Source organism: Bombina bombina, chromosome 4 (genome assembly GCF_027579735.1).
Source record: "Bombina bombina isolate aBomBom1 chromosome 4, aBomBom1.pri, whole genome shotgun sequence".
NCBI lineage: Eukaryota > Metazoa > Chordata > Amphibia > Anura > Bombinatoridae > Bombina > Bombina bombina.
The window spans coordinates 929,642,591-929,668,312 of record NC_069502.1 but is presented as its reverse complement, the minus strand read 5'-3'; the positions used below and the strand labels follow the sequence as shown (position 1 = coordinate 929,668,312).

General features: G+C 40.9%; 1 protein-coding gene across 1 annotated transcript in view; it reads left to right on the top strand.

Annotated features, from left to right (window-relative positions):
- The window catches only part of MTHFD1L (methylenetetrahydrofolate dehydrogenase (NADP+ dependent) 1 like), a 1,099,716-nt gene that overhangs the window by 685,847 nt on the left and 388,147 nt on the right, over positions 1-25,722 (top strand). The window contains exons 19-20 of the mRNA XM_053711891.1: positions 13,360-13,460; positions 16,406-16,583. Coding sequence (XP_053567866.1) covers positions 13,360-13,460; positions 16,406-16,583 — 279 coding nt within the window. The remainder of the gene's footprint in view (positions 1-13,359; positions 13,461-16,405; positions 16,584-25,722) is intronic.

The following is a 25,722-nucleotide window of genomic DNA, read 5'->3' as shown; positions in this document are numbered from 1 at the left end:
CTCGGCAACCTCTCTTTCTTTTTGGCTTCGGAGTATAATCCGTTTAGCCTATGAGACTGCTGGACAGCAGCCTCCTGAAAGGATTACAGCTCATTCTACTAGAGCTGTGGCTTCCACCTGGGCCTTTAAAAATGAGGCCTCTGTTGAACAGATTTGCAAGGCTGCAACTTGGTCTTCCCTTCATACTTTTTCCAAATTTTACAAATTTGATACTTTTGCTTCTTCGGAGGCTGTTTTTGGGAGAAAGGTTCTACAGGCAGTGGTTCCTTCCGTTTAAGTTCCTGCCTTGTCCCTCCCATCATCCATGTACTTTAGCTTTGGTATTGGTATCCCACAAGTAATGGATGATCCGTGGACTGGATACACTTAACAAGAGAAAACATAATTTATGCTTACCTGATAAATTTATTTCTCTTGTAGTGTATCCAGTCCACGGCCCGCCCTGTCCTTTTCAGGCAGGTCTAAATTTTAATTAAACTACAGTCACCACTGCACCCTATGGTTTCTCCTTTCTCGGCTTGTTTCGGTCGAATGACTGGATATGGCAGTGAGGGGAGGAGCTATATAGCAGCTCTGCTGTGGGTGATCCTCTTGCAACTTCCTGTTGGGAAGGAGAATATCCCACAAGTAATGGATGATCCGTGGACTGGATACACTACAAGAGAAATAAATTTATCAGGTAAGCATAAATTATGTTTTTCATCTAACCAAACTAATGGCTAAGAATTCAGGTTTTGCCATTCTGGCGCGCAGGGCGCTATGGCTTAAGTCCTGGTCAGCAGACGTTACTTCAAAGTCTAAGCTTCTTAACATCCCCTTCAAAGGACAGACCCTATTCGGGCTGGGCCTGAAGGAGATCATTTCTGATATTACTGGAGGAAAAGGTCACGCCCTTCCTCAGGATAGGTCCAATAAATTAAGGACCAAACAGAATAATTTTCGTTCATTTCAAAACTTCAAGAGTGGCGCAGCTTCAGCTTCCTCTAATGCAAAACAAGAGGGAAATTTCGCCCAGTCCAAACCAGTCTGGAGACCGAACCAGGCTTGGAACAAGGGGAAGCAGGCCAAAAAACCTGCTGCCACCTCTAAGACAGCATGAAGGAGTAGGCCCCGATCCGGGACCGGATCTAGTAGGGGGCAGACTTTCTCTCTTCGCCCAGGCTTGGGCAAGAGACGTCCAGGATCCCTGGGCATTAGAGATTGTTTCCCAGGGATATCTTCTGGACTTAAAAGCTTCATCTCCAAAGGGGAGATTTCATCTCTCACAATTATCTGTAAACCAGATAAAGAGAGAGGCATTCTTACGTTGTGTTCAAGACCTACTGGTTATAGGAGTGATCCACCCAGTTCCAAGGGAGGAACAGGGGCAGAGCTTCTGTTCAAATCTGTTTATAGTTCCCAAAAAAGAGGGAACTTTCAGACCAATCTTGGATCTCAAGATCCTAAACAAATTTATCAGGGTACCATCCTTCAAGATGGAGACTATCCGAACCATCCTTCCTTCTTATCCAGGAAGGTCAATATATGACTACCGTGGACTTAAAGGATGCTTATCTCCACATTCCAATTCACAGAGATCATCATCATTTCCTCAGGTTCCCCTTCTTAGACAGGCATTACCAGTTTGTGGCTCTTCCCTTCGGGTTAGCCACGGCACCAAGAATCTTTACGAAGGTTCTAAGGCCACGGGGCATAGCGGTGGCTCCTTACCTAGACGACATTCTGATACAGGCGTCGACTTTTCAAATCACCAAGTCCCATACGGACATTGTTCTGGCCTTTCTGAGGTCTCACGGGTGGAAGGTGAACGTAGAAAAGAGTTCTCTCTCCCCTCTCACAAGAGTTTCCTTCCTAGGAACACTGATAGATTCATTAGAAATGAAAAATTTTCTGACAGAGGTCAGATTATCAAAGCTTCTAACTTCCTGCCGTGCTCTTCATTCCACTTCTCAGCCGTCAGTGGCTCAGTGTATGGAAGTAATCGGCCTAATGGTAGCAGCAATGGACATAGTTCCGTTTGCCCGCCTGCATCTCAGACCACTGCAACTTTGCATGCTCAATCAGTGGAATGGGGACTACACAGATTTGTCCCCTCTGCTAAATCTGGATCAAGAGACCAGGGATTCTCTTCTCTGGTGGTTATCTCGGGTCCATCTGTCCAGGGGAATGAGTTTCCGCAGGCCAGAGTGGACTATAGTAACGACAGATGCCAGCCTTCTGGGCTGGGGCGCAGTCTGGAACTCCCTGAAGGCTCGGGGTTAGTGGACTCAGGAGGAAGCCCTCCTTCCGATTAACATTCTGGAACTGAGAGCGATATTCAATGCTCTTCAGGCTTGGCCTCAACTAGCTGCGATCAAGTTCATCAGATTTCAGTCGGACAATATCACGACTGTAGCCTATATCAACCATCAGGGGGGAACAAGAAGCCCCCTGGCAATGTTGGAGGTTTCAAAGATAATTCTATGGGCAGAGGTTCACTCTTGCCATCTCTCAGCTATCCATATCCCAGGAGTAGAGAACTGGGAGGCGGATTTTCTAAGTCGACAGACTTTTCATCCGGGGGAGTGGAAGCTCCATCCGGAGGTATTTGCCCAGCTAATTCAACTATGGGGCAAACAAGAACTGGATCTGATGGCGTCTCGTCAGAACGCCAAGCTTCCTTGTTACGGGTCCAGGTCAAGGGATCCCCAGGCAGCGCTGATAGATGCTCTAGCAGTGCCCTGGTCCTTCAGCCTGGCTTATGTGTTCCCACCATTTCATCTCCTCCCTCGTCTGATTGCCAAGATCAAGCAGGAGAGAGCTTCTGTGATTTTGATAGCACCTGTGTGGCCACGCAGGACTTGGTATTCAGATCTGGTGGACATGTCATCCTTTCCACCATGGACTCTGCCGCTGAGGCAGGACCTTCTACTCCAAGGTCCATTCAAACATCCAAATCTAATTTCTCTGCGGCTGACTGCTTGGAGATTGAACGCTTGATTTTATCAAAACGTGGTTTCTATGAGTCGGTCATTGATACCTTAATTCAGGCTCGAAAGCCTGTCACCAGGAAAATCTATCATAAGATATGGTGTAAATATCTTCATTGGTGTGAATCCAAGGGTTACTCATGGAGTAAAGTCAGGATTCCTAGGATATTATCCTTTCTGCAAGAAGGATTGGAGAAGGTATTGTCAGCTAGTTCCTTAAAGGGTCAGATTTCTGCTCTGTCCTTCTGCACAAGCGTCTTGCAGATGTTCCAGACGTTTCAGGCGTTTTGTCAGGCTTTAGTTAGAATCAAGCCTGTGTTTAAATCTGTTGCTCCGCCATGGAGTTTAAATTTAGTTCTTAAAGTTCTTCAAGGGGTTCCGTTTGATCCTCTGCATTCCATAGATATCAAGCTTTTATCTTGGAAAGTGCTGTTTTTGGTAGCTATCTCTTCGGCTCGAAGAGTTTCAGAGTTATCTGCCTTACAGTGTGATTCCCCTTATCTGATCTTCCATGCAGATAAGGTAGTTTTGCGTACCAAACCTGGTTTTCTTCCTAAGGTGGTATCTAATTAGAATATCAATCAGGAGATTGTTGTTCCGTCACTGTGTCCTAATCCTTCTTCAAAGAAGGAACGTCTATTACACAATCTTGACGTGGTTTGTGCTTTAAAGTTTTATTTACAAGCTACTAAGGATTTTCGTCAAACATCTGCATTGTTTGTCGTCTACTCTGGACAGAGGAGAGGCCAAAAGGCTTCGACATCTTCTCTTTCTTTTTGGCTGAGAAGCATAATCCGTTTAGCTTATGAGACTGCTGGCCAGCAGCCTCCTGAAAGAATTACAGCTCATTCCACTAGAGCGGTAGCTTCCACATGGGCTTTTAAAAATGAGGCCTCTGTTGAACAGATTTGTAAGGCGGCGACTTGGTCTTCGCTTCATACTTTTTCTAAATTCTACAAATTTGATACTTTTGCTTCCTTGGAAGCTATTTTTGGGAGAAAGGTCTTGCAGGCAGTAGTGCCTTCCGTTTAAGTTCCTGCCTTGTCATCAGGATCTCAGATCTCTAAATTTGAAGGCATCAAAATTGAACCCTTAGTTCTTAGTCATAGACGTTTCTCTGACTCGATAATTAACATTATGATACAGGCTCGTAAGTCTGTTTCAAGTAAGATTTATTATAGGGTTTGGAAAACCTATATTTCTCCAACATAGGTGTGTCCGGTCCACGGCGTCATCCTTACTTGTGGGATATTCTCTTCCCCAACAGGAAATGGCAAAGAGCCCAGCAAAGCTGGTCACATGATCCCCCCTAGGCTCCGCCTTCCCCAGTCATTCTCTTTGCCGTTGTACAGGCAACATCTCCACGGAGATGGCTTAGAGTTTTTTGGTGTTTAAATGTAGTTTTATTGCTTCAATCAAGAGTTTGTTATTTTAAAATAGTGCTGGTATGTACTATTTACTCTGAAACAGAAAGGAGATGAAGATTTCTGTTTGTAAGAGGAAGATGATTTTAGCAACCGTTACTAAAATCGATGGCTGTTTCCACACAGGACTGTTGAGATGAAGTAACTTCAGTTGGGGGGAACAGTGTGCAGACTTTTACTGCTTGAAGTATGACACATTTCTAACAAGACTTGGTAATGCTGGAAGCTGTCATTTTCCCTATGGGATCCGGTAAGCCATTTTAATAACAATTTATAAAGGGCTTCACAAGGGCTTTAAAGACTGGTAGACATTTTTCTGGGCTAAAACGTTTGTTTTATAAGCATGTTTAAATGGTTTGTGACTCTGAGGAGTTGTTTTTATCTGGGAATTTTGATAATAAAAACGGCAGGCACTGTATTGGACACCTTTTTCACTGGGGGCCTTCTCTAGTCATAGGCAGAGCCTCAGTTTCGCGCCACTAATGCGCAGTTGTTTTTTGGGAATCAAAGCATGCAGATGCATGTGTGAGGAGCTCTGATACACTGAAAAAGCGTGCTGAAGGCGTCATTTGGTATCGTATTCCCCTCTGGGCTTGGTTGGGTCTCAGCAATGCAGATACCAGGGACTGTATAGGGGTTAAATGTAAAAACGGCTCCGGTTCCGTTATTTTAAGAGTTAAAACTTTCAAATTTGGTGTGCAATACTTTCAAGGCTTTATGACACTGTGGTGAAATTTTGGTGAATTTTGGACAATTCCTTCATACTTTTTCGCATATTCAGTAATAAAGTGTGTTCAGTTTAAAATTTAAAGTGACAGTAACGGTTTTATTTTAAAACGTTTTTTGTACTTTGTTATCAAGTTTATGCCTGTTTAACATGTCTGTACCATCAGATAGACTATGTTCTGTATGTCAGGAAGCCAAAGTTCCTTCTCATTTAAATAGATGTGATGCATGTGATAGTGAAAATGATGCCCAAGATGATTCCTCTAGTGAGGGGAGTAAGCATGGTACTGCATCATCCCCTTATGTGTCTACACTAGTCTTGCCCACACAAGAGGCCCCTAGTACATCTAGTGCGCCTATTCTTCTTACTATGCAACAATTAACGGCTGTAATGGATAATTCTATTAAAAACATTTTAGCCAAAATGCCCACTTATCAGCGAAAGCGCGACTGCTCTGTTTTAGATACTGTAGAGCATGAGGGCGCAGATGATAATGGTTCTGACATGCCCTTACACCAGTCTGAAGGGGCTAGGGAGGTTTTGTCTGAGGGAGAAATTTCAGATTCAGGAAAAATTTCTCAACATGCTGAACCTGATGTTATTACGTTTAAATTTAAATTGGAACATCTCCGCGCTCTGCTTAAGGAGGTGCTATCTACTCTGGATGATTGTGACAATTTGGTCGTTCCAGAGAAATTATGTAAGATGGACAAGTTCCTAGAGGTCCCGGTGCCCCCCGAAGCTTTTCCTATACCCAAGCGGGTGGCGGATATTGTAAACAAAGAATGGGAAAGGCCCGGCATACCTTTTGTCCCTCCCCCTATATTTAAGAAATTGTTTCCTATAGTCGACCCCAGAAAGGACTTATGGCAGACAGTCCCTAAGGTCGAGGGGGCGGTCTCTACTTTAAACAAACGCACCACTATCCCTATAGAAGATAGTTGTGCTTTCAAAGATCCTATGGATAAAAAGTTAGGTTTGCTTAAAAAGATGTTTGTTCAGCAAGGTTACCTTCTACAGCCAATTTCATGCATTGTTCCTGTTACTACAGCAGCGTCTTTCTGGTTTGATGAACTAGAAAAGTCGCTAGATAAAGATACCTCTTATGAGGAGATTATGGACAGAATTCGTGCTCTTAAATTGGCTAATTCTTTTACTCTAGACGCTACCCTGCAATTAGCTAGACTAGCGGCGAAAAATTCAGGGTTTGCTTTTGTGGCGCGCAGAGCGCTTTGGCTAAAGTCTTGGTCAGCGGATGCGTCATCCAAGAACAAATTGCTTAATATTCCTTTCAAGGGGAAAACGCTGTTTGGCCCTGACTTGAAAGAGATTATTTCAGATATCACTGGGGGTAAGGGCCATGCCCTTCCTCAGGATAGGTCTTTCAAGGCTAAAAATAAGCCTAATTTTCGTCCCTTTCGTAGAAACGGACCAGCCTCAAGTTCTACACCCTCTAAGCAAGAGGGTAATACGTCTCAAGCCAAGCCAGCCTGGAGGCCAATGCAAGGCTGGAACAAAGGTAAGCAGGCCAAGAAACCTGCTACTGCTACAAAGACAGCATGAGATGTTGGCCCCCGATCCGGGACCGGATCTGGTGGGGGGCAGACTTTCTCTCTTCGCTCAGGCATGGGCAAGAGATGTTCTGGATCCTTGGGCCCTAGAAATAGTCTCCCAAGGTTATCTTCTGGAATTCAAGGAGTTACCCCCAAGGGGAAGATTCCACAGGTCTCAATTGTCTTCAGACCACATAAAAAAACAGGCATTCTTACATTGTGTAGAAGACCTGTTAAAAATGGGAGTGATTCATCCTGTTCCATTAAAGGAACAAGGGATGGGATTCTACTCCAATCTGTTCATAGTTCCCAAAAAAGAGGGAACATTCAGACCAATCTTGGATCTCAAGATCTTAAACAAATTTCTCAGGGTTCCATCGTTCAAGATGGAAACCATTCGAACAATACCATCCAGGAAGGTCAATTCATGACCACGGTGGATTTAAAGGATGCGTATCTACATATTCCTATCCACAAGGAACATCATCAGTTCCTAAGGTTCGCCTTTCTGGACAAACATTATCAGTTCGTGGCACTTCCATTCGGATTAGCCACTGCCCCAAGAATTTTCACAAAGGTACTAGGGTCCCTTCTAGCGGTGCTAAGACCGAGGGGCATTGCAGTAGTACCTTACTTGGACGACATTCTGATTCAAGCGTCGTCCCTGCCACAAGCAAAGGCTCATACGGACATTGTCCTAGCCTTTCTCAGATCTCACGGGTGGAAAGTGAACGTAGAGAAAAGTTCTCTATCTCCGTCAACAAGAGTCCCCTTCTTGGGAACAATAATAGACTCCTTAGAAATGAAGATTTTTCTGACAGAAGCCAGAAAATCAAAACTTCTAAACTCTTGTCAAGTACTTCATTCTGTTCTTCTTCCTTCCATAGCGCAGTGCATGGAAGTAATAGGTTTGATGGTTGCGGCAATGGACATAGTTCCTTTTGCGCGAATTCATCTAAGACCATTACAACTGTGCATGCTCAGACAGTGGAATGGGGATTATACAGACTTGTCTCCAACGATACAAGTAGATCAGAGGACCAGAGATTCACTCCGTTGGTGGCTGACCCTGGACAACCTGTCACAAGGGATGAGCTTCCGCAGACCAGAGTGGGTCATTGTCACGACCGACGCCAGTCTGGTGGGCTGGGGCGCGGTCTGGGAACCCCTGAAAGCTCAGGGTCTTTGGTCTCGGGAAGAATCTCTTCTACCGATAAACATTCTGGAACTGAGAGCGATATTCAATGCTCTCAAGGCTTGGCCTCAGCTAGCAAAGGCCAAATTCATAAGGTTTCAATCAGACAACATGACGACTGTTGCGTATATCAACCATCAGGGGGGAACAAGGAGTTCCCTGGCGATGGTAGAAGTGACCAAAATAATTCAATGGGCGGAGATTCACTCCTGCCACTTGTCTGCAATCCACATCCCAGGAGTAGAAAATTGGGAAGCGGATTTTCTGAGTCGTCAGACATTTCATCCGGGGGAGTGGGAACTCCATCCGGAAATCTTTGCCCAAATAACTCAATTATGGGGCATCCCAGACATGGATCTGATGGCGTCTCGCCAGAACTTCAAGGTTCTTTACTACGGGTCCAGATCCAGGGATCCCAAGGCGGCTCTAGTGGATGCACTAGTAGCACCTTGGACCTTCAACCTAGCTTATGTGTTCCCACCGTTTCCTCTCATTCCCAGGCTGGTAGCCAGGATCAAACAGGAGAGGGTATCGGTGATCTTGATAGCTCCTGCGTGGCCACGCAGGACTTGGTATGCAGACCTGGTGAATATGTCATCGGCTCCACCATGGAAGCTACCTCTGAGACAGGACCTTCTTGTTCAAGGTCCGTTCGAACATCCGAATCTGGCCTCACTCCAACTGACTGCTTGGAGATTGAACGATTGATTTTATCAAAGCGAGGGTTCTCAGATTCTGTCATTGATACTCTTGTTCAGGCTAGAAAGCCTGTAACTAGAAAAATCTACCATAAAATATGGAAAAGATATATCTGTTGGTGTGAATCTAAAGGATTCCCATGGAACAAGATAAAAATTCCTAGGATTCTATCCTTTCTTCAAGAAGGTTTGGAGAAAGGATTATCTGCAAGTTCTTTGAAGGGACAGATTTCTGCTTTATCTGTTTTACTTCACAAAAAGCTGGCGGCTGTGCCAGACGTTCAAGCTTTTGTTCAGGCTTTGGTTAGAATCAAGCCTGTTTACAAAAATTTGACTCCTCCCTGGAGTCTCAATCTAGTTCTTTCAGTTCTTCAGGGGATTCCGTTTGAACCCCTACATTCCGTTGATATAAAGTTATTATCTTGGAAAGTTTTGTTTTTGGTTGCAATTTCTTCTGCAAGAAGAGTTTCAGAGTTATCTGCTCTGCAGTGTTCTCCTCCATATCTGGTGTTCCATGCAGATAAGGTGGTTTTGCGTACTAAACCTGGTTTTCTTCCGAAGGTTGTTTCTAACAAAAATATTAACCAGGAGATAGTTGTGCCTTCTTTGTGTCCTAATCCAGTTTCAAAGAAGGAACGTTTGTTGCACAACTTGGATGTAGTTCGTGCTCTCAAATTTTACTTAGAAGCTACTAAGGATTTCAGACAAACATCTTCTTTGTTTGTTGTTTATTCTGGTAAAAGGAGAGGTCAAAAAGCAACTTCTACCTCTCTCTCTTTCTGGCTTAAAAGCATTATCCGATTGGCTTATGAGACTGCCGGACGGCAGCCTCCTGAAAGAATCACAGCTCACTCCACTAGGGCTGTGGCTTCCACATGGGCCTTCAAGAACGAGGCTTCTGTTGATCAGATATGTAAGGCAGCGACTTGGTCTTCACTGCACACTTTTACCAAATTCTACAAATTTGATACTTTTGCTTCATCTGAGGCTATTTTTGGGAGAAAGGTTTTGCAAGCCGTGGTGCCTTCCATCTAGGCGACCTGATTTGTTCCCTCCCATCATCCGTGTCCTAAAGCTTTGGTATTGGTTCCCACAAGTAAGGATGACGCCGTGGACCGGACACACCTATGTTGGAGAAAACAGAATTTATGCTTACCTGATAAATTACTTTCTCCAACGGTGTGTCCGGTCCACGGCCCGCCCTGGTTTTTAATCAGGTCTGATGATTTATTTTCTCTAACTACAGTCACCACGGTATCATATGATTTCTCCTATGCATATTCCTCCTTTACGTCGGTCGAATGACTGGGGAAGGCGGAGCCTAGGGGGATCATGTGACCAGCTTTGCTGGGCTCTTTGCCATTTCCTGTTGGGGAAGAGAATATCCCACAAGTAAGGATGACGCCGTGGACCGGACACACCGTTGGAGAAAGTAATTTATCAGGTAAGCATAAATTCTGTTTTCATGGTGTTCCACTCATGATTATTCTTGCCATTCATTTAGAATTCCTGGGATTTTACAGTTTCTTCAGGATGGTTTGGAAAAGGTTTGTCTGCAAATACTTTGAAAAGACAAATATCTACTCTTTCTGTCTTATTTCATAGAATGATTGCTACGCTTCCTGATATTCACTGTTTTGTTCAGGCTTTGATTCGTATCAAGCCTGTTATTAAATCAATTTCTTCTCCTTGGAGTCTCAATTTAGTTTTCAAGATTTTGCAGGCTCCTTCTTTTGAGCCTATGCATTCTTTGGAAAGTTGTATTTCTTTTGGCTATCTCTTCTGCTAGAAGAGTTTCTGAATTGTCTGCTCTCTGTTGTGAGTCTCCTTATCTGATTTTGATGACTTTGTTTATATTTTTGCCAAAGGTTGTGAATTCTAACAACATCAATAGTGAAATTGTTACTTCCTTGTGTCCTAATCTTAAGAATACATTACATTCTTTGGATGTGTTAAGAGCTTTGAAATATTATGTTGAGTCTACCATAGATTTCATAAAGACTTCTAGTCTATTTATTTTTTCTGGTTCCAGAAAAGGTCAGAAAGTCTCTGCCATTTCCTTGGCATCTTGGTTGAAGCTTTTGAATTCACAAAGCTTATTTGGAGGCGGGGCAATCTCCGCCTCAGCGTATTACAGCTCATTCTACTAGATTAGTCGCCACATCTTGGGCTTTCAAGAATAAAGCTTCAGTTGATCAAATTTGCAAAGCAGCAACTTGGTCTTCTTTGCATACTGTACATTTACTAAATGTTACCATTTTGTTGTGTTTGCTTCTTGGGAAGCAGCCTTTGGTAGAAAGGTTCTTCAGGCAGATGTCTGTTTGCTTCTAGTGCCTATGATTTTAGTTTTTTTGAAATTTTTAAGAAAACTTAATTTTTTATTTTATTTAATTTCTCAGCGAAAATAGCTGTTTTTATTTTATCCCTCCCTCTCGTGGACTTCCACATCTTGGGTATTATATTATATCCCATATGTCACTAGCTCATGGACTTTTGCCACTTACATGTAAGAAAATCTAATTTATGTAAGAACTTAACTGATAAATTAATTTCTTTCATAGTGGCAAGAGTCAATGAGACCCACCCAATAATTTTTTGGGGTTATGATGTGTGTGTATATATATATATATATATATATATATATATATATATATATATATAAAGCATTTTATTTATCCTGTTCCTCTTTTTTATGCTTTTTATTCTTTTTACACCTCACTAACTTGGCTATACGTTAAACTAAGGTATGAGTGAGGTTTGGGAAACTTTGCCCCCTTCTGGTAGGAATGTATATCCCATACGTCACTAGCTCATGGACTCTATGAAATAAATTAATTTATCAGGTACATTTTTACATAAATTATGTTTTTTTAGTCCAGTTGCCTTTTTTGTGTTTCTGATTGTTTTATGAGAAGACCAATTTTTCTAGTTAGTTGTTTAGTCTTCCTTGCTTATTTTTCTATCATTCTAATGTTTTTGCTTCTTCTGAAGTGGCATTTGGTAGAATATCCTGCAGGCAGTTGTTTTAGGTTAATTTGTTTTTACCTGTCATTTACTTTTTTATTGCCTTTTTAGGCTCTTTTGGGGTTGTGTATTTAGTTTTCAGAGAAAAAAGAGGTTTCATAGATCCCACCCTTTTCTATTATTTCTCGTGGACTCCTCAGCTTGGGTATTTGTTCCCAGGAGTAATGGATTGTTGACTCTCACCACCTGTGTGAAAGAGAACATAATTTATGCTTTCATGATAAATTAAATTATTTCATGGTGGTGAGAGTCTGCTAGACCCCTCCCTGTTTTGTTCTGGGTTGTTTTTTTTCCTCCTCCTTTTTTGGCTCTTTCTTTACTACCTTATTTTGCATGGCTATATGTTAGACTGAGGTACTGATGAGGTGGGAGGGGTTTTATAGAGTTCTTTGGATTTGGAAAACTTTGCTGCCTCCTAGTGGTAGGGGATAGTTAAAGGGATAGAAAAAGTCAAAATTAAACTTGTATGATTTAATTAAAGGAAGTCATTTTAAGACACTTAATTACTGTTTTCAAATGTGCTTCGTTCTCTTGCTTTCCCTTGTTAAAAATCCTGCACATATCCTACAGTAGTGGGAGCTAGCTGCTGATTGGTGCCTGCACACATTTGTCTCTTGTGATTGGCTAACTAGATGTGTTCAGCTAGCTGCTGCCAGTAGTGCAATGTTGTTCCTTCAGCAAAGGATAACAAGATAATGAAGCACATTTTATAATAGAAGTAAATTGAAGTAAATTTTTTATTTTATCCAAATCATGAAAAAAAAAACTTTGGGGTTTCCTGTCCCTTTAATTCCCAGGAGTAATGGGTCATGGACTATCACCACCATGAAAGCAATAATTTATCAGGTAAGCATACATTGTTTTTATTGATTAAAGGAACATAAAGTTACTACATATTTAAAAATAAAAAATAAAAAAAATCTCCAGATGATATTCCCTGCCAAAGCAATACAAAAAAAAAGTTGAAAACTGAGATACATGCTTCCTGATTACTTTCACTAATTAATAGTGGAACTTTGTAAATGTATACGTTTGAGATAGAGAGACATGAGAGAGAGATATGAGAGATATCTATCTTTCATAATTCTCATATCTATGAGAGATAGATATAAATATATATAAATATTATATTTTTTCTGCAATCCTTAAAAAAAAAAAAAACACTACTAATGCTAGTTGATTTATTGGTACTTCTCAACCAAACAAAACTAGTAGGAAGTACACAACGGATAGAGCTTTATTAAGTTCACATACATATTATTTTTTTTAAAGGGATATTAAATACCTCTAACTTTTGTGTAAAAGGTGTGCTTTTTCCAACATTCTATAGATAATCCAAAAAGTAAAATCTGTAACCTAAGTTTTTAAAGTGCTGCAAAAGACAAAACCAGCTATTTGATTTGCAGCAATTGTGTGTTACAGAATTTGCTTCTGGCTTCTTATGGGAGTGTGAGACAAGCACTTTTTTCTGTCCTTCTAAGCTTCTACTTTAGGTGGCGCTGTGTCTTACTCCATAGCAAATCCATCTTCATTGTACTGCAGTGCATATGCTTCTATCTAGCAGCCCACACATGAATAACGTTGGCAACCTGATATTGCCTGGCAAGAGATTGATAACTGATCTCTTTGCATCATGCTTGAAAGCATCAGCCTAACCATATGGTAAGGCATGGGCCAACATACGACAGTTATCAATTATTCACGCACTGTGTAGAAAAGCCTGAATACCATTTACCAATAATATCAAGGAAATGTTTTTGTTTTTTTAGAATCTCCAACTGGTCCAAGCAGGATGCTGCAATCTACAGAAACAAATACAGATAGCTCATCAGTTTGGAGTCCCTGTTGTGGTGGCTTTAAATGTCTTCAAGTAAGTTATGTTATACACAAGACAATACAAGTAGTAATATTTCCAATACATATTCTGCAAGACAAAAATAATTCTGCAATATTTATTATGAATGTAGAAACCAATTTTATTTAAATGGAAACCGTCAAGTATAGGAGGCAAATAATTCTGTATTGTATTATACTCACTTTATAAATCCCTAGTTTTCAAGTATGCTTCACAGAAGACAAGCAAACTCTTAACAGGTCAGCATACTTTATCAGCAAAGGCACATAATGTTTTTTGTTTTTTTAACTGAGCCATCTGTGCTTATGAAAAGGATTACCTTAGAGAGCTTACTAGCGTTTCAGTTTCTCGGCTTTCCCAGTGCCTTGCAGAACACCTGACCTCACAAGAAATCTGTTATGGCATTTAGCGGCACTATACATATAAATGATGATGATGATAATAATAACCGTTAATGCTATAACAAGTTATAGGTCTTATAAAAATCAAGTAATTACAGTCCCTGAATGGTAATTACTTTAATGACTATTAATTGGCCATTTGATTATTTGCACCTCACATTTTATATACTTGAAATATATTCATTATTGTTAGCATAGAAATACTTGCTATGTTTAAACGCACACATTCCTGGAAACATTCAGACACATTTACGTTTAACACTGCCATAAACACCGTAACCATTGCCTGCTGTGAATATTCCATGGTTACGGAGTAGAAGCAAACACAGGTATAAATACATGATTATTGGGCTTTAAATTGTTCCTTAACAATCGCCAAACAGCAGCTATTGAAAGTGTCAGTGCAAGTGAAAACAGGGACTCTGCCAAATCCCCCAATCACAATAGGTAAAAAGGTAATATCCACAGCACTGAATTTTGCTCCTCTCTTTATTTTACTTCTAATACAGACATCAAGCTTGATGTCTGTATTATAAGTACAATAAAGAGAAGAGCAAATTTCAGTGCTGTGGATATTACCGTTTTAAAAATCGAAAGAGAGAGAACAGCACTCCATGAGATAGAACAGAAGCTGGAATAACTTCCATGCATGTTCATTTTTATTGAATTCCTCAGGGTGCCAGTTCTTTTTGCACACTATGCTCCTTCACAGAGAAAAAATATCCTGTAGCATATCAGTCTGACCCTGCCCAATGACAGTCCAGCGCCGAAATACCAGGCAATTCTTCTCTGAACAAGGAAAGCAACAACCCCAGACGATCGTTTCGGCCTCCTGTGGGCCTCGTCAGTATGGTGCAGTTGTATTTCTCTAAGGGCAAGTGTGCATGGAGTCCACGTCTGGTTTCCCCATTACTTTTAGGGTCACCCAAGAATAATTTGCATAAAAATCGAAAGAGAGAGAACAGCACTCCATGAGATAGAACAGAAGCTGGAATAACTTCCATGCATGTTCATTTTTATTGTAACTCCTCAGGGTACCGTTTTACCTATTAGGCTTTGAAATATTGCTTACCTTCACAAGCATTCCTTAAAGGGACATAAAACCACAAATTACATGGTTTATACAGGTCATACAATTTCAAGAGATTTTTCAATTTACCAGTTACTCTGTTCTTATCTTTATGAATAATTAACATTTAGTATAGAACTAGCATACAAAGCCAGTACTTAATAGCTTAACAAAAACATTAGATTTAAGACCCTTAACAATCACTACTAAAGAAAGGAATACAATCAAGGCCCTATTCTCGATTACTCACAGCTGAGAATGAACAGAACTTAAAGGGACAGTCAACACCAGAATTTTTGTTGTTTAAAAAGATAGATAATCCATTTTTTTACCAATGCCCCAGTTTTGCAGCATAACCAACACACGTTTTACCTCTATAATTACCTTGTATCTAAGCCTCTGCAAACTGCCCCCTTATTTCAGTTCTTTTAAAAGACTTACATTTTAGCCAATCAGTGCCGACTCCTAGGTAACTTCACGTGCATGAGCTCAATGTTATCTATATAACACACATAAATTAACCCTTTAGTGGTAAAAAAAACTGTCAAAATGCATTCACATAAGAGGCGGCCTTCAAGGTCTAAGAAATTAGTATATGAGCCTACCTAGGTTTAGCTTTCAACTAAGAATACCAAGAAAACAAAGCAAAATTGGTGTTAAAAGTAAATTGGAAAGTTATTTAACCCTTTGAGTGCTAATGACGGCTCTGAGCCATCACAGAGTTTCCCACTCTGGTGCTAACGACGGCTCAGAGCCGTCATGAGCACTCTCCCACCTTGAGGGAGATCTGGGGGCTCCCACCCGCTCCTACCCCGGCGATCGTGCCTGTAAAGTGACAGGCATTGCCGGGGCTATCCGTTTTACGTGGTGACGTCACGCACAATAACGTGATGTCACCGCGCAACGTTATACTTAACAATGTTAATTATAGGAGCAGGGGGCATGCGGCTTAGAAGCCTGTATCTCAGGCATCTAAGCAGCTACAGACCCCCAAGACCATTGGAAAGGTAATCGCCTAACCTTTCCAACAGTGTAAGTCTTGGGGTCTGGAAAAAAAAAAAAATTGTTCAAAAAATAAAAAATAAAAACATTAAAAAATCTTAGCACCCAGGTGGGAAAGTGCTTAGCACTTAAAGGGTTAAAATTACATGACCTATCTGAATCATGAAAGTTTATTTTGGACTTGACTGTCCCTTTTAAGGGAATATGTATATAATAGAGAGCAACAATTCACTTTTGTGGTATGCCAGTGGTTTATGGGTTTTCTTCAAGACAAACCAGCTGACTATAGGGTAAGTATACCATAGATCTCATTCCAAGCCACTTTGCTCAAAAAACTTCTAATTCTGCTGTCTTGATAATCCTTGAAAGCAGTTTTGGAAAGGCTTGTAATAAATATTAGCCAGTAACATTGCTGTATTATGTAGATTTGTAGGATACTTTAACAATATTTTGCCTATTAAATGCTTCACTTTTAATTTTTGAAACAGAACGGATACTCGCTCAGAGATTGACCTTGTGTGCAAAATTGCAAAAGAATCTGGGGCCTTTGAAGCAGTTCCATGTAATCATTGGTCAGTTGGCGGCAGAGGAGCCGTTGAATTAGCTCAGGCTGTAAAAGGAGCTGCAAGTCAGAAGACTAACTTCACATACCTGTATGACCTGGAGGTAAGATTGTGATATCTTATAAAGGTGTGGGGGAATTGTTAATTGAATGGATTTCAAACCAATCAGGAGAAGTATAAAAGTGTGTGATCTCAAGCCAGTCAGGAGAAGCTTAAAAAGATAATCATTATATGCATATTTATACTTTATTTATTTTTTATTAACATAAGCATTTAAAACCTACATTTCTTTCATCAGATGGTGAGAGTCCACAAGCCATCACGTGGGGGAATATTCCCCAACTGACCACTAGGAGGAGGCAATAGAAACACTAACACACCAGAGCATTAAATCCTTTTCACTTCCCATGATCCTCAGTCATTTTATTTTGCCTCCTAAACGATCTGAAGCTCAAATTCTCCTCACAGTAACCTGTCCTTCAGAAGGGCAGACAAAGAGTTTTTCAGCCAGACAGTGGAAGGTCTTTTCTCAATGAGAAATGTTGCAGGCCTCCCAGGTGAAATGTGGACTTGTCCCTGGGTTTTAGATGCTGTTATTAATTCAGATTTTTGGTATTGTGTTTGCACTGCTTTGGATGGCTTTGTCTGTTGAAAACGAGTTGCTGCAGCTGAGGTAAACTCATTGGAAGGAGGTGCTGAGTGGTAAGTACCTGAATCTTACCAGCTCACAAGCTAAAAGTATGAACATGTACACATCACATAGTCTGGGAACATACTGTATATTATTCACCCTACATCTTATACTAGCAGTTTTTAGCACTTTTTTTAAAAAAAGTTTGTTTTTTGAGGTTACTGTTGCTTTAAATTTAGCACACTCAGAATTCAACAGAGCTCAGCTTACAATTAAGGGTATACATTTTATATAACCATTTGTGTGCTGTCTTATATGCTGTGTAAGCCTTTTTACTGTTTTTAATTTTTTTTCAGCGCTTATTTGAACAGTACCTTTTGTTTACGGATTACTTTTTAAGGGTTAATCAGTGATACATTGTTCCTTTTCCTCCCTCAGGGTTGACTATTTGTGTGCTCACTTTATCTCTGATACATAAGCTAATTCATAAGGTTCTCTTTTTGCACTTCAGAGTGTGCAAGGGCTTATACCTTATCAAAATTACTGCCAGGAGATTTCATCTGAGCTTTCCCTTAGGAGTGACCACTCTTAGATACCCATTTATGTTTCTAACTCTGAGGGTTTTTTCTGAATATAGTCTGTCACAGCAGCAGAGTCCTGAGACTTAGAAACAAATTCCTCAGAGTTCCATCATTCAAAATGGAAACCATTCGGACAAGCATTACCAGTTCGTGGCTCTTCCCTTCGGGTTGGCCACTGCTCCCAGAATTTTCACAAAGGTGCTAGGGTCCCTTCTAGCGGTGCTAAGGCCAAGGGGCATTGCAGTAGCACCTTAACTAGACGACATTTTAATACAGGCGTCGTCCTTTCACAAAGCAAGGGCTCATACGGACATTGTTCTAGCCTTTCTAAGGTCTCACGGGTGGAAGGTGAACATAGAAAAAAGTTCTCTGTCCCCGTTCACAAGGGTTCCCTTCCTGGGAACAATAATAGACTCGGTAGAAATGAAAATCTTTCTGACAGAGGTCAGGAAATTAAAACTTTTGAACACTTGTCGAGTTCTTCAATCCATTCCTCAACCCTCCATAGCTCAGTGCATGGAGGTAATAGGACTAATGGTTGCGGCAATGGACGTGGTTCCTTTTGCTCGAATTAATTTAAGACCATTGCAACTGTGCATGCTCAAACAATGGAATGGGGATTATGCAAATTTGTCTCCACAGATTCAGATGGACCAGCAAACCAGAGAATCACTCCTCTGGTGGTTGTCTCAGGATCACCTGTCTCAGGGAATGAGTTTCCGAAGACCGGAGTGGATCATTGTCATGACCGACGCCAGCCTCTTAGGCTGGGGCGCGGTCTGGAAGTCCCTGAAGGCTCAGGGTCTATGGTCTCGGGAAGAATCTCTTGTCCCGATAAACATTTTGGAATTGAGAGCGATATTCAATGCGCTCCAGGCATGGCCTCAACTAGCGGCGGCCAAATTCATCAGATTTCTGTCGGACAACATGACGACTGTAGCGTACATCAATCATCAGGGGGGAACAAAGAGTTCCCTGGCGATGAGGGAGGTATCCAAGATCATCAAATGGGCAGAGGATCACTCCTGCTATCTATCAGCAATTCACATCCCAGGAGTGGACAACTGGGAAGCGGATTATCTGAGTCGTCAGACTTTCCATCCGGGGGAGTGGGAACTCCACCCGGAGGTTTTTGCTCAGCTGACCCAGCTATGGGGCATTCCAGATCTGGATCTGATGGCGTCACGTCAGAACTCCAAAGTTACACATTACGGGTCCAGGGATCCCAAGGCGACATTGGTAGATGCCTTAGTAGCGCCTTGGTCGTTCAATCTAGCTTATGTCTTTCCACCGTTTCCCCTTCTCCCCCGGCTAGTATCCAGGATCAAACAGGAGAAGGCTTCAGTAATTCTGATAGCTCCTGCGTGGCCACGCAGGACTTGGTATGCAGACCTGGTGAATATGTCATCGGTTCCACCATGGAAGCTGCCTTTGAGGCAGGACCTTCTAATTCAAGGTCCATTCGAACATCCAAACCTAGTTTCTCTGCAACTGACTGCTTGGAGATTGAACGCTTGATTCTAGCTAAACGTGGGTTTTCAGAATCCGTTATAGATACTCTGATCCAGGCTAGAAAGCCTGTCACCAGAAAAATTTACCATAAGATATGGCGGAAATATCTTTGCTGGTGCAAATCCAGGGGTTACTCATGGAGTAAGATTAGGATTCCAAGGATAGTATCTTTTCTCCAAGAAGGATTGGAGAAAGGTCTGTCAGCTAGTTCTTTAAACGGACAGATATCTGCTCTGTCTGTTTTGTTACACAAGCGTCTGGCAGCCATGCCAGATATTCAGGCGTTTGTACAGGCTTTAGTCAGAATCAAGCCTGTCTACAGACCTGTGGCTCCTCCATGGAGTCTAAATTTAGTTCTTTCAGTTCTTCAAGGGGTTCCGTTTGAACCTCTACATTCCATAGATATTAAGTTACTATCAGAAAGTTTTGTTTTTAGTAGCTATTTCTTCTGCTAGAAGAGTTTCTGAATTGTCTGCTTTGCAGTGTAATTCACCCTATCTGGTGTTTCATACAGATAAGGTCGTTTTACGTACCAAACCTGGTTTTCTTCCAATAGTGGTTTCCAATAAGAATATCAACCAGGAAATAGTTGTTCCTTCTCTGTGTCCAAATCCAGTTTCTAACAAGGAACGTCTGTTACACAATCTTGATGTGGTTGGTGCTTTAAAGTTTTATCTAAAAGCAACTAAAGACTTCAGACAAACATCGTCCTTGTTTGTCGTCTATTCTGGCAAGAGGAGAGGTTAAAAGGCGATTGCGACCTCTCTGTCTTTCTGGCTGAAAAGCATCATCCGGTTGGCTTATGAGACTGCTGGAAGGCAGCCTCCTGAACGAATTACAGCTCACTCTACTAGAGCTGTGGCTTCCACATGGGCTTTCAAGAACGAGGCTTCTGTTGAACAGATTTGTAAGGCAGCGACTTGGTCTTCACTGCATATGTTTGCCAAATTTTACAAATCCGATACTTTTGCTTCTTCGGAGGCTATTTTTGGGAGAAAGGTTTTGCAAGCAGTGGTGCCTTCTGTTTAGGTTACCTGACTTGTTCCCTCCCTTCATCCGTGTCCTAAAGCTTTTGTATTGGTTCCCACAAGTAAGGATGAAGCCGTGGACTGGATACACCATTGTAGGAGAAAACAGAATTTATGTTTACCTGATAAATTTCTTTCTCCTACGGTGTATCCGGTCCACGGCCCGCCCTGGCATTTTGCTCAGGTTTAAATTTATTTTTTGTAAACTACAGTCACCACTGCACCCTATGGTTCTCCTTTTTCTCCTAACCGTCGGTCGAATGACTGAGGGGAGCTATATGGACAGCTCTGCTGTGTGCTCTCTTTGCCACTTCCTGTAGGGATTGAGAATATCCCACAAGTAAGGATGAAGCCGTGGACCGGATACACCGTAGGAGAAAGAAATTTATCAGGTAAACATAAATTCTGTTTTTTCAGTCATGTGACTGATATTGAAAAGCATTGAGAAGCAGTGCATTGATTAAAATAGCCAGTAGGTGGAGCTGCCCGCTTGTGTTGCAGCAAAATATGCAAGCCAACAGCTGAAATTAATCAGTTTAACCAGACCTGAGCTATCGAGCAGCTTACAAAGGAACAAGATCTTCCTGTCTATAAATCAGTCCAGATTGGAATGCATAGAAAGAACTGTTTGCAGAAAACCTAACCCCGGCGTAATCTGAGGGCTACCTGTATGTATGTATATATATATATATACACAGTAAAGGAAGGCACTCACTGGTCTTTTTCTTCAAATTAACTTTAATAATCGTGACGTTTCGGGGACACACTCCCCTTCCTCAGACAAAAACAAACTAAAAGTGACTGGACTTATAAAGCCAAACTAACCCCTCCCAGTGAAAATTGCGCCAAAATAGTTGCCATGGTGATCCTCAAAAACATTCTAGTCATGTGATGAGTGTTACTCATGTGAATTAATTGTTGCTGTTCAACAAACTATACAATATTCACACACAAATATATTGTACAACATATTAAAATATTCAAAAATTACATCAAAGTATATGGGAACAAGCTGATATAAAAGAGCAGCCTGTACCAATAACCACATAAAGTGAGCAAGACACACAAGTGTACTAAAACATAACGTATTATTGTATTAGAGGTATCATGAGAATAAAATATACATTCTCCTGCTCTCAAAGTGAGTGAAATGGATAAATACCTGTGTGTCCCCTAACACATATTGTGTCCCTGAACAGGTGTAATGGTGTCTATAACTAAATTATGTACATATTGACAGCCTTCTGGATAGTCTGAATATAAATTCTGATTACACAGCCTAATCAGAGAATCTCTAAACGTTAATCTCTAAACGTTAATCCGTACACAAATGTAACCTTCAAGATACAACATTATTTGACCTGTACCACGACATATGTGGTTTACTTAATCAACTGCCCATGCGGTTTATTCTATGTAGGGAAAACAGTGGATGACATCCGTACCCGCATGGCGAACCATCGGTCGGCTATCAGAACAGCCATCAAAAATCACGGAAGTGAACAACCGGTGGCACACCACTTTGCTATCAGTGGACACAGTGTACAGGATCTAAGATTTAAGATCATAGACCATGTCCCTATGCCCTCTAGGGGTGGGGACCGGGACAACAAATTATTACAAATCGAATCCAAGTGGACCTTCCGGCTTAATACCATACGCCCGAAGGGACTGAATGTGAACCTGGACTGGCACTGTTTCCTTTGAACTATTGGGGACCTCTATGTAATTGCAGTGGATGTCTATGAAGAAGAAAGAGAAGAAGACAGACTGTATGACTTTATCTTTTGAGCTCCACCTATGAGAGTTGACGATCCATTCATCTCCACTCTCACCTCTCTATTTTGTTCTTTTTGTCTTTGTGTCTTGGTGTTTTCTCACTATGGGGTTTACTTTCTCCTCTTGCTAATCCTTTTTCTTGTTCTTTATTTATCTTATATTTCTTTGGGGTCTCCTTGTCTATATCCTCATGTGGTGGTCTGGGTTCTCTATGCACTTTTCCGCTTTTGATCTTTCACCCTCTTTAGTTTACTTGGTTCTAATTTTTTATATTTTTTATGTATTTATGTATTTATTTTATTTTTTGGATTCTTTCCTACTCTTGTCTCTATTTTTACATTTCATCCTTTATGTTTATTTTTATTTATTTTTATATTTATTGATTTTTATTTTATTTTACTTTATTTTATTTTAGTTCTAGTTTCACTGCATTTGTATCTATTCATTTTTAGTTCATCTTTCATTTATTTAGTTTTACTGTTATATTTTATTTTATTTTTATTTTATTTTTAGTATTCATTTATTTTATATATTTTTTTATTGTCATTTTTACTTTATTTTATTTTTCTGTTTAGTCATATAGCCCTGGTTTATGGTGTATCACTTGTAACATTGATATTTGGCTCACTCTGATTGATCAGATATGACGATTTGCATTATCGAGGCTTCTAAGTAGTGCTGTTGAATTTATTCTATAGATTGTAGACACAGTTACCAGTGCTCAGTATTATACATATAACTGTACGTAGTGAATTGGTTGCTTTGAGTCTTTTAGACTTAGCATTTAATTTGTATACTGGACAGTGCTGGATTGTACACTAAGTATGTAATACCAGTAAGGGCATTCCCTCTAATGGATCCTTTCTATCAGCGTGCACCGTCACCATGACTACCTGATACATAACACAGCGCGCAGGTACATGACGTCAGTACACTGAGCCGGCTGTGTGCGTCTCAGATACTCATCGGGCGGCCATGCTATCTTCCCAGATATGCTGTGTTTACGTTTGCATTACGGATACACAAGAAAGAGAAGGAGCAGGTATGCTCCCCTTGAGTTAATAAGATTAATAAGTAGAAAGGGCTGCGATAGAATGTATGTAACACATAATAATATATTAACATATGAGCCGTTGGTTGGATTCATAGCCGCATTGCCGTATCCGGTTTGTGTGTTATATTACAGGACAAACAATCTGCTGTAACTTGCTAGTACAATATTGTTGAAATGATTAGTATTCTTGATCCTGTAACGCTGCTCATAGTATCCCCTTAGATTAACGTTTAGAGATTCTCTGATTAGGCTGTGTAATCAGAATTTATATTCAGACTATCCAGAAGGCTGTCAATATGTACATAATTTAGTTCACACACACTTTGTTATAGACACCATTACACCTGTTCAGGGACACAATATGTGTTAGGGGACACACAGGTATTTATCAATTTCACTCACTTTGAGAGCAGGAGAATGTATATTTTATTCTCATGATACCTCTAATACAATAATACGTTCTGTTTTAGTACACTTGTGTGTCTTGCTCACTTTATGTGGTTATTGGTACAGGCTGCTCTTTTATATCAGCTTGTTCCCATAAACTTTGATTTAATTTTTGAATATTTTAATATGTTGTACAATATATTTGTGTGTGAATATTGTATAGTTTGTTAAACAGCAACAATTAATTCACATGAGTAACACTCATCACATGACTAGAATGTTTTTGAGGATCACCATGGCAACTATTTTGGCGCAATTTTCACTGGGAGGGGTTAGTTTGGCTTTATAAGTCCAGTCACTTTTAGTTTGTTTTTGTCTGAGGAAGGGCAGTGTGTCCCCGAAACGTCACGATTATTAAAGTTAATTTGAAGAAAAAGACCAGTGAGTGCCTTCCTTTACTGTGTATATTTATCTGCTGGCACCCTGGCATCAAGGTTGGAAAGTGAGAGTGCTCTCTATCTACATATATGTATATATATATATATATATATATATATATATATATATACTGTGTATATAATTATGCAGCCACTTTATTAGTTTCAGCCCTGTTGTGCACACAAATGGTTTGTTTCACTACGTTGCATGTCACGTGGCCACAGTTTTAGTATAAATACAACAGAACAAACTGCATTGAAAATTGGGAAAAGCAGTGATATAATTGACTTTGAACGTGGCATGATAGTCGGTGCAAGATGTGCTGGACAAAGCGTATCTTAAACAGTATTACTCCTTAACTTTAACATACCACAGTTTCAAGGGTGTTTCGAGAATGTTGCACTGAACAAAAAACATCCAGTCAGCTGCAGTTCTGTGGAAGAAAAACGCTTGTTAATGAGAGAGTTCAGAGGAGGATGGCTGTCAGGCCACAATTTTGCAAATCACATCAGAATTTAACCTTGGTGTGGAGAAAAACACATTGAAATGCATCACTACGTGCGCCTTGTGGCAGATGGGCTACAACAGCTGGCGGCCACGTCGGGTGCCGTTATCAGGGAAGAATAAGAGAGTATGCCTTCTGTGGGCACAACAACACCAGCACTGAACCATCAAAGACTGTAAAAAGGTTGCTTGGTCTGATGAGTCGAAGTTCCTAGTGTGTGATGTTGATGGCAGGCTTTGACCTGTCATGTCTGATGCAAACTGTGCAAGGTGGTGGGGGCAGTGTTATGGTGTAGGGAATGTTTTTTCCTAGCACACGTTGGGTCCATTGATACCCCTTGATAGGAGCTGGGCGCTATTTTTCAGGAACTCATGGCATATCTTGAAAGGAAGTTCTCTGAGAGGATTGATAGGATTATTGTTGCCGTACAATCAAGAATTACTAGGACCCGCAGTGCATTGCATAGCCTGACGGTGGAGTGAGTGACTACAGAAGTGATGGATGCCTTGTACCCGCAGATAGTGCTGATACCTACCTTGCTCCCTTCGCAGTCTTTACATAAGCCCAGACCAGAGGAAGAAGTAAACAAAGGGCGAGTGTTCCAGAATACGCCAGTAGATCTCTCTAATTCAGCTGCACAACAATGGGATATGGGCTTCCTCAACTTACCTAAGGATGTAAGCAGAGGGACTAATCTTTTCCACCTTAGTGGGAGCGTGATCCTATTTATTTATGTGTGGCGATTGAGCCTGGGAGTGCAGCCGGCTCCCATGTGTGTGACACTGGTGTTTTGAGTGTCTTGCCGAAGCCCTCCCAGCAGAGGATTGCCCTCCCTTCACTTGTATTAGTGGACATGGTATTTTGGCATAGAAGTGAGGGTTAAATGTGAGGGACGATTTTGAAGTTGGTGCTGTATAGCTCAATCCTTCTCTGCGCCTAAAAATTAGGCTTTGTCTGCGGACTTACTAGAACCGTGGAAATTTCACCTCTCAAGACTGGTAATGATGGCTGTTGTATATAGCATTTGCAAAAGGGTTTTATTACTGTGTCATCCTCTTTTCTGACTGTCTTAAAGGGCCATGATACCCAAATGTTGAAACACTTGAAAGTGATGCAGCATAGCTGTAAAAATCTAACTAGAAAATATCATTGAACATCTCTATGTAAAAAAGAAAAATATTTTACCTCAAATTGTCTTAAGTATTCACAAACCATTATAAAGGACTTTAAGCAGCAAATCAGTATGACTGTCCTGGGACAGGCAAGGGAGTGAGCCTTGTGCACACTCATGTTATTTCCCTATTCAGTTTAAGGAAGTTTACTATGA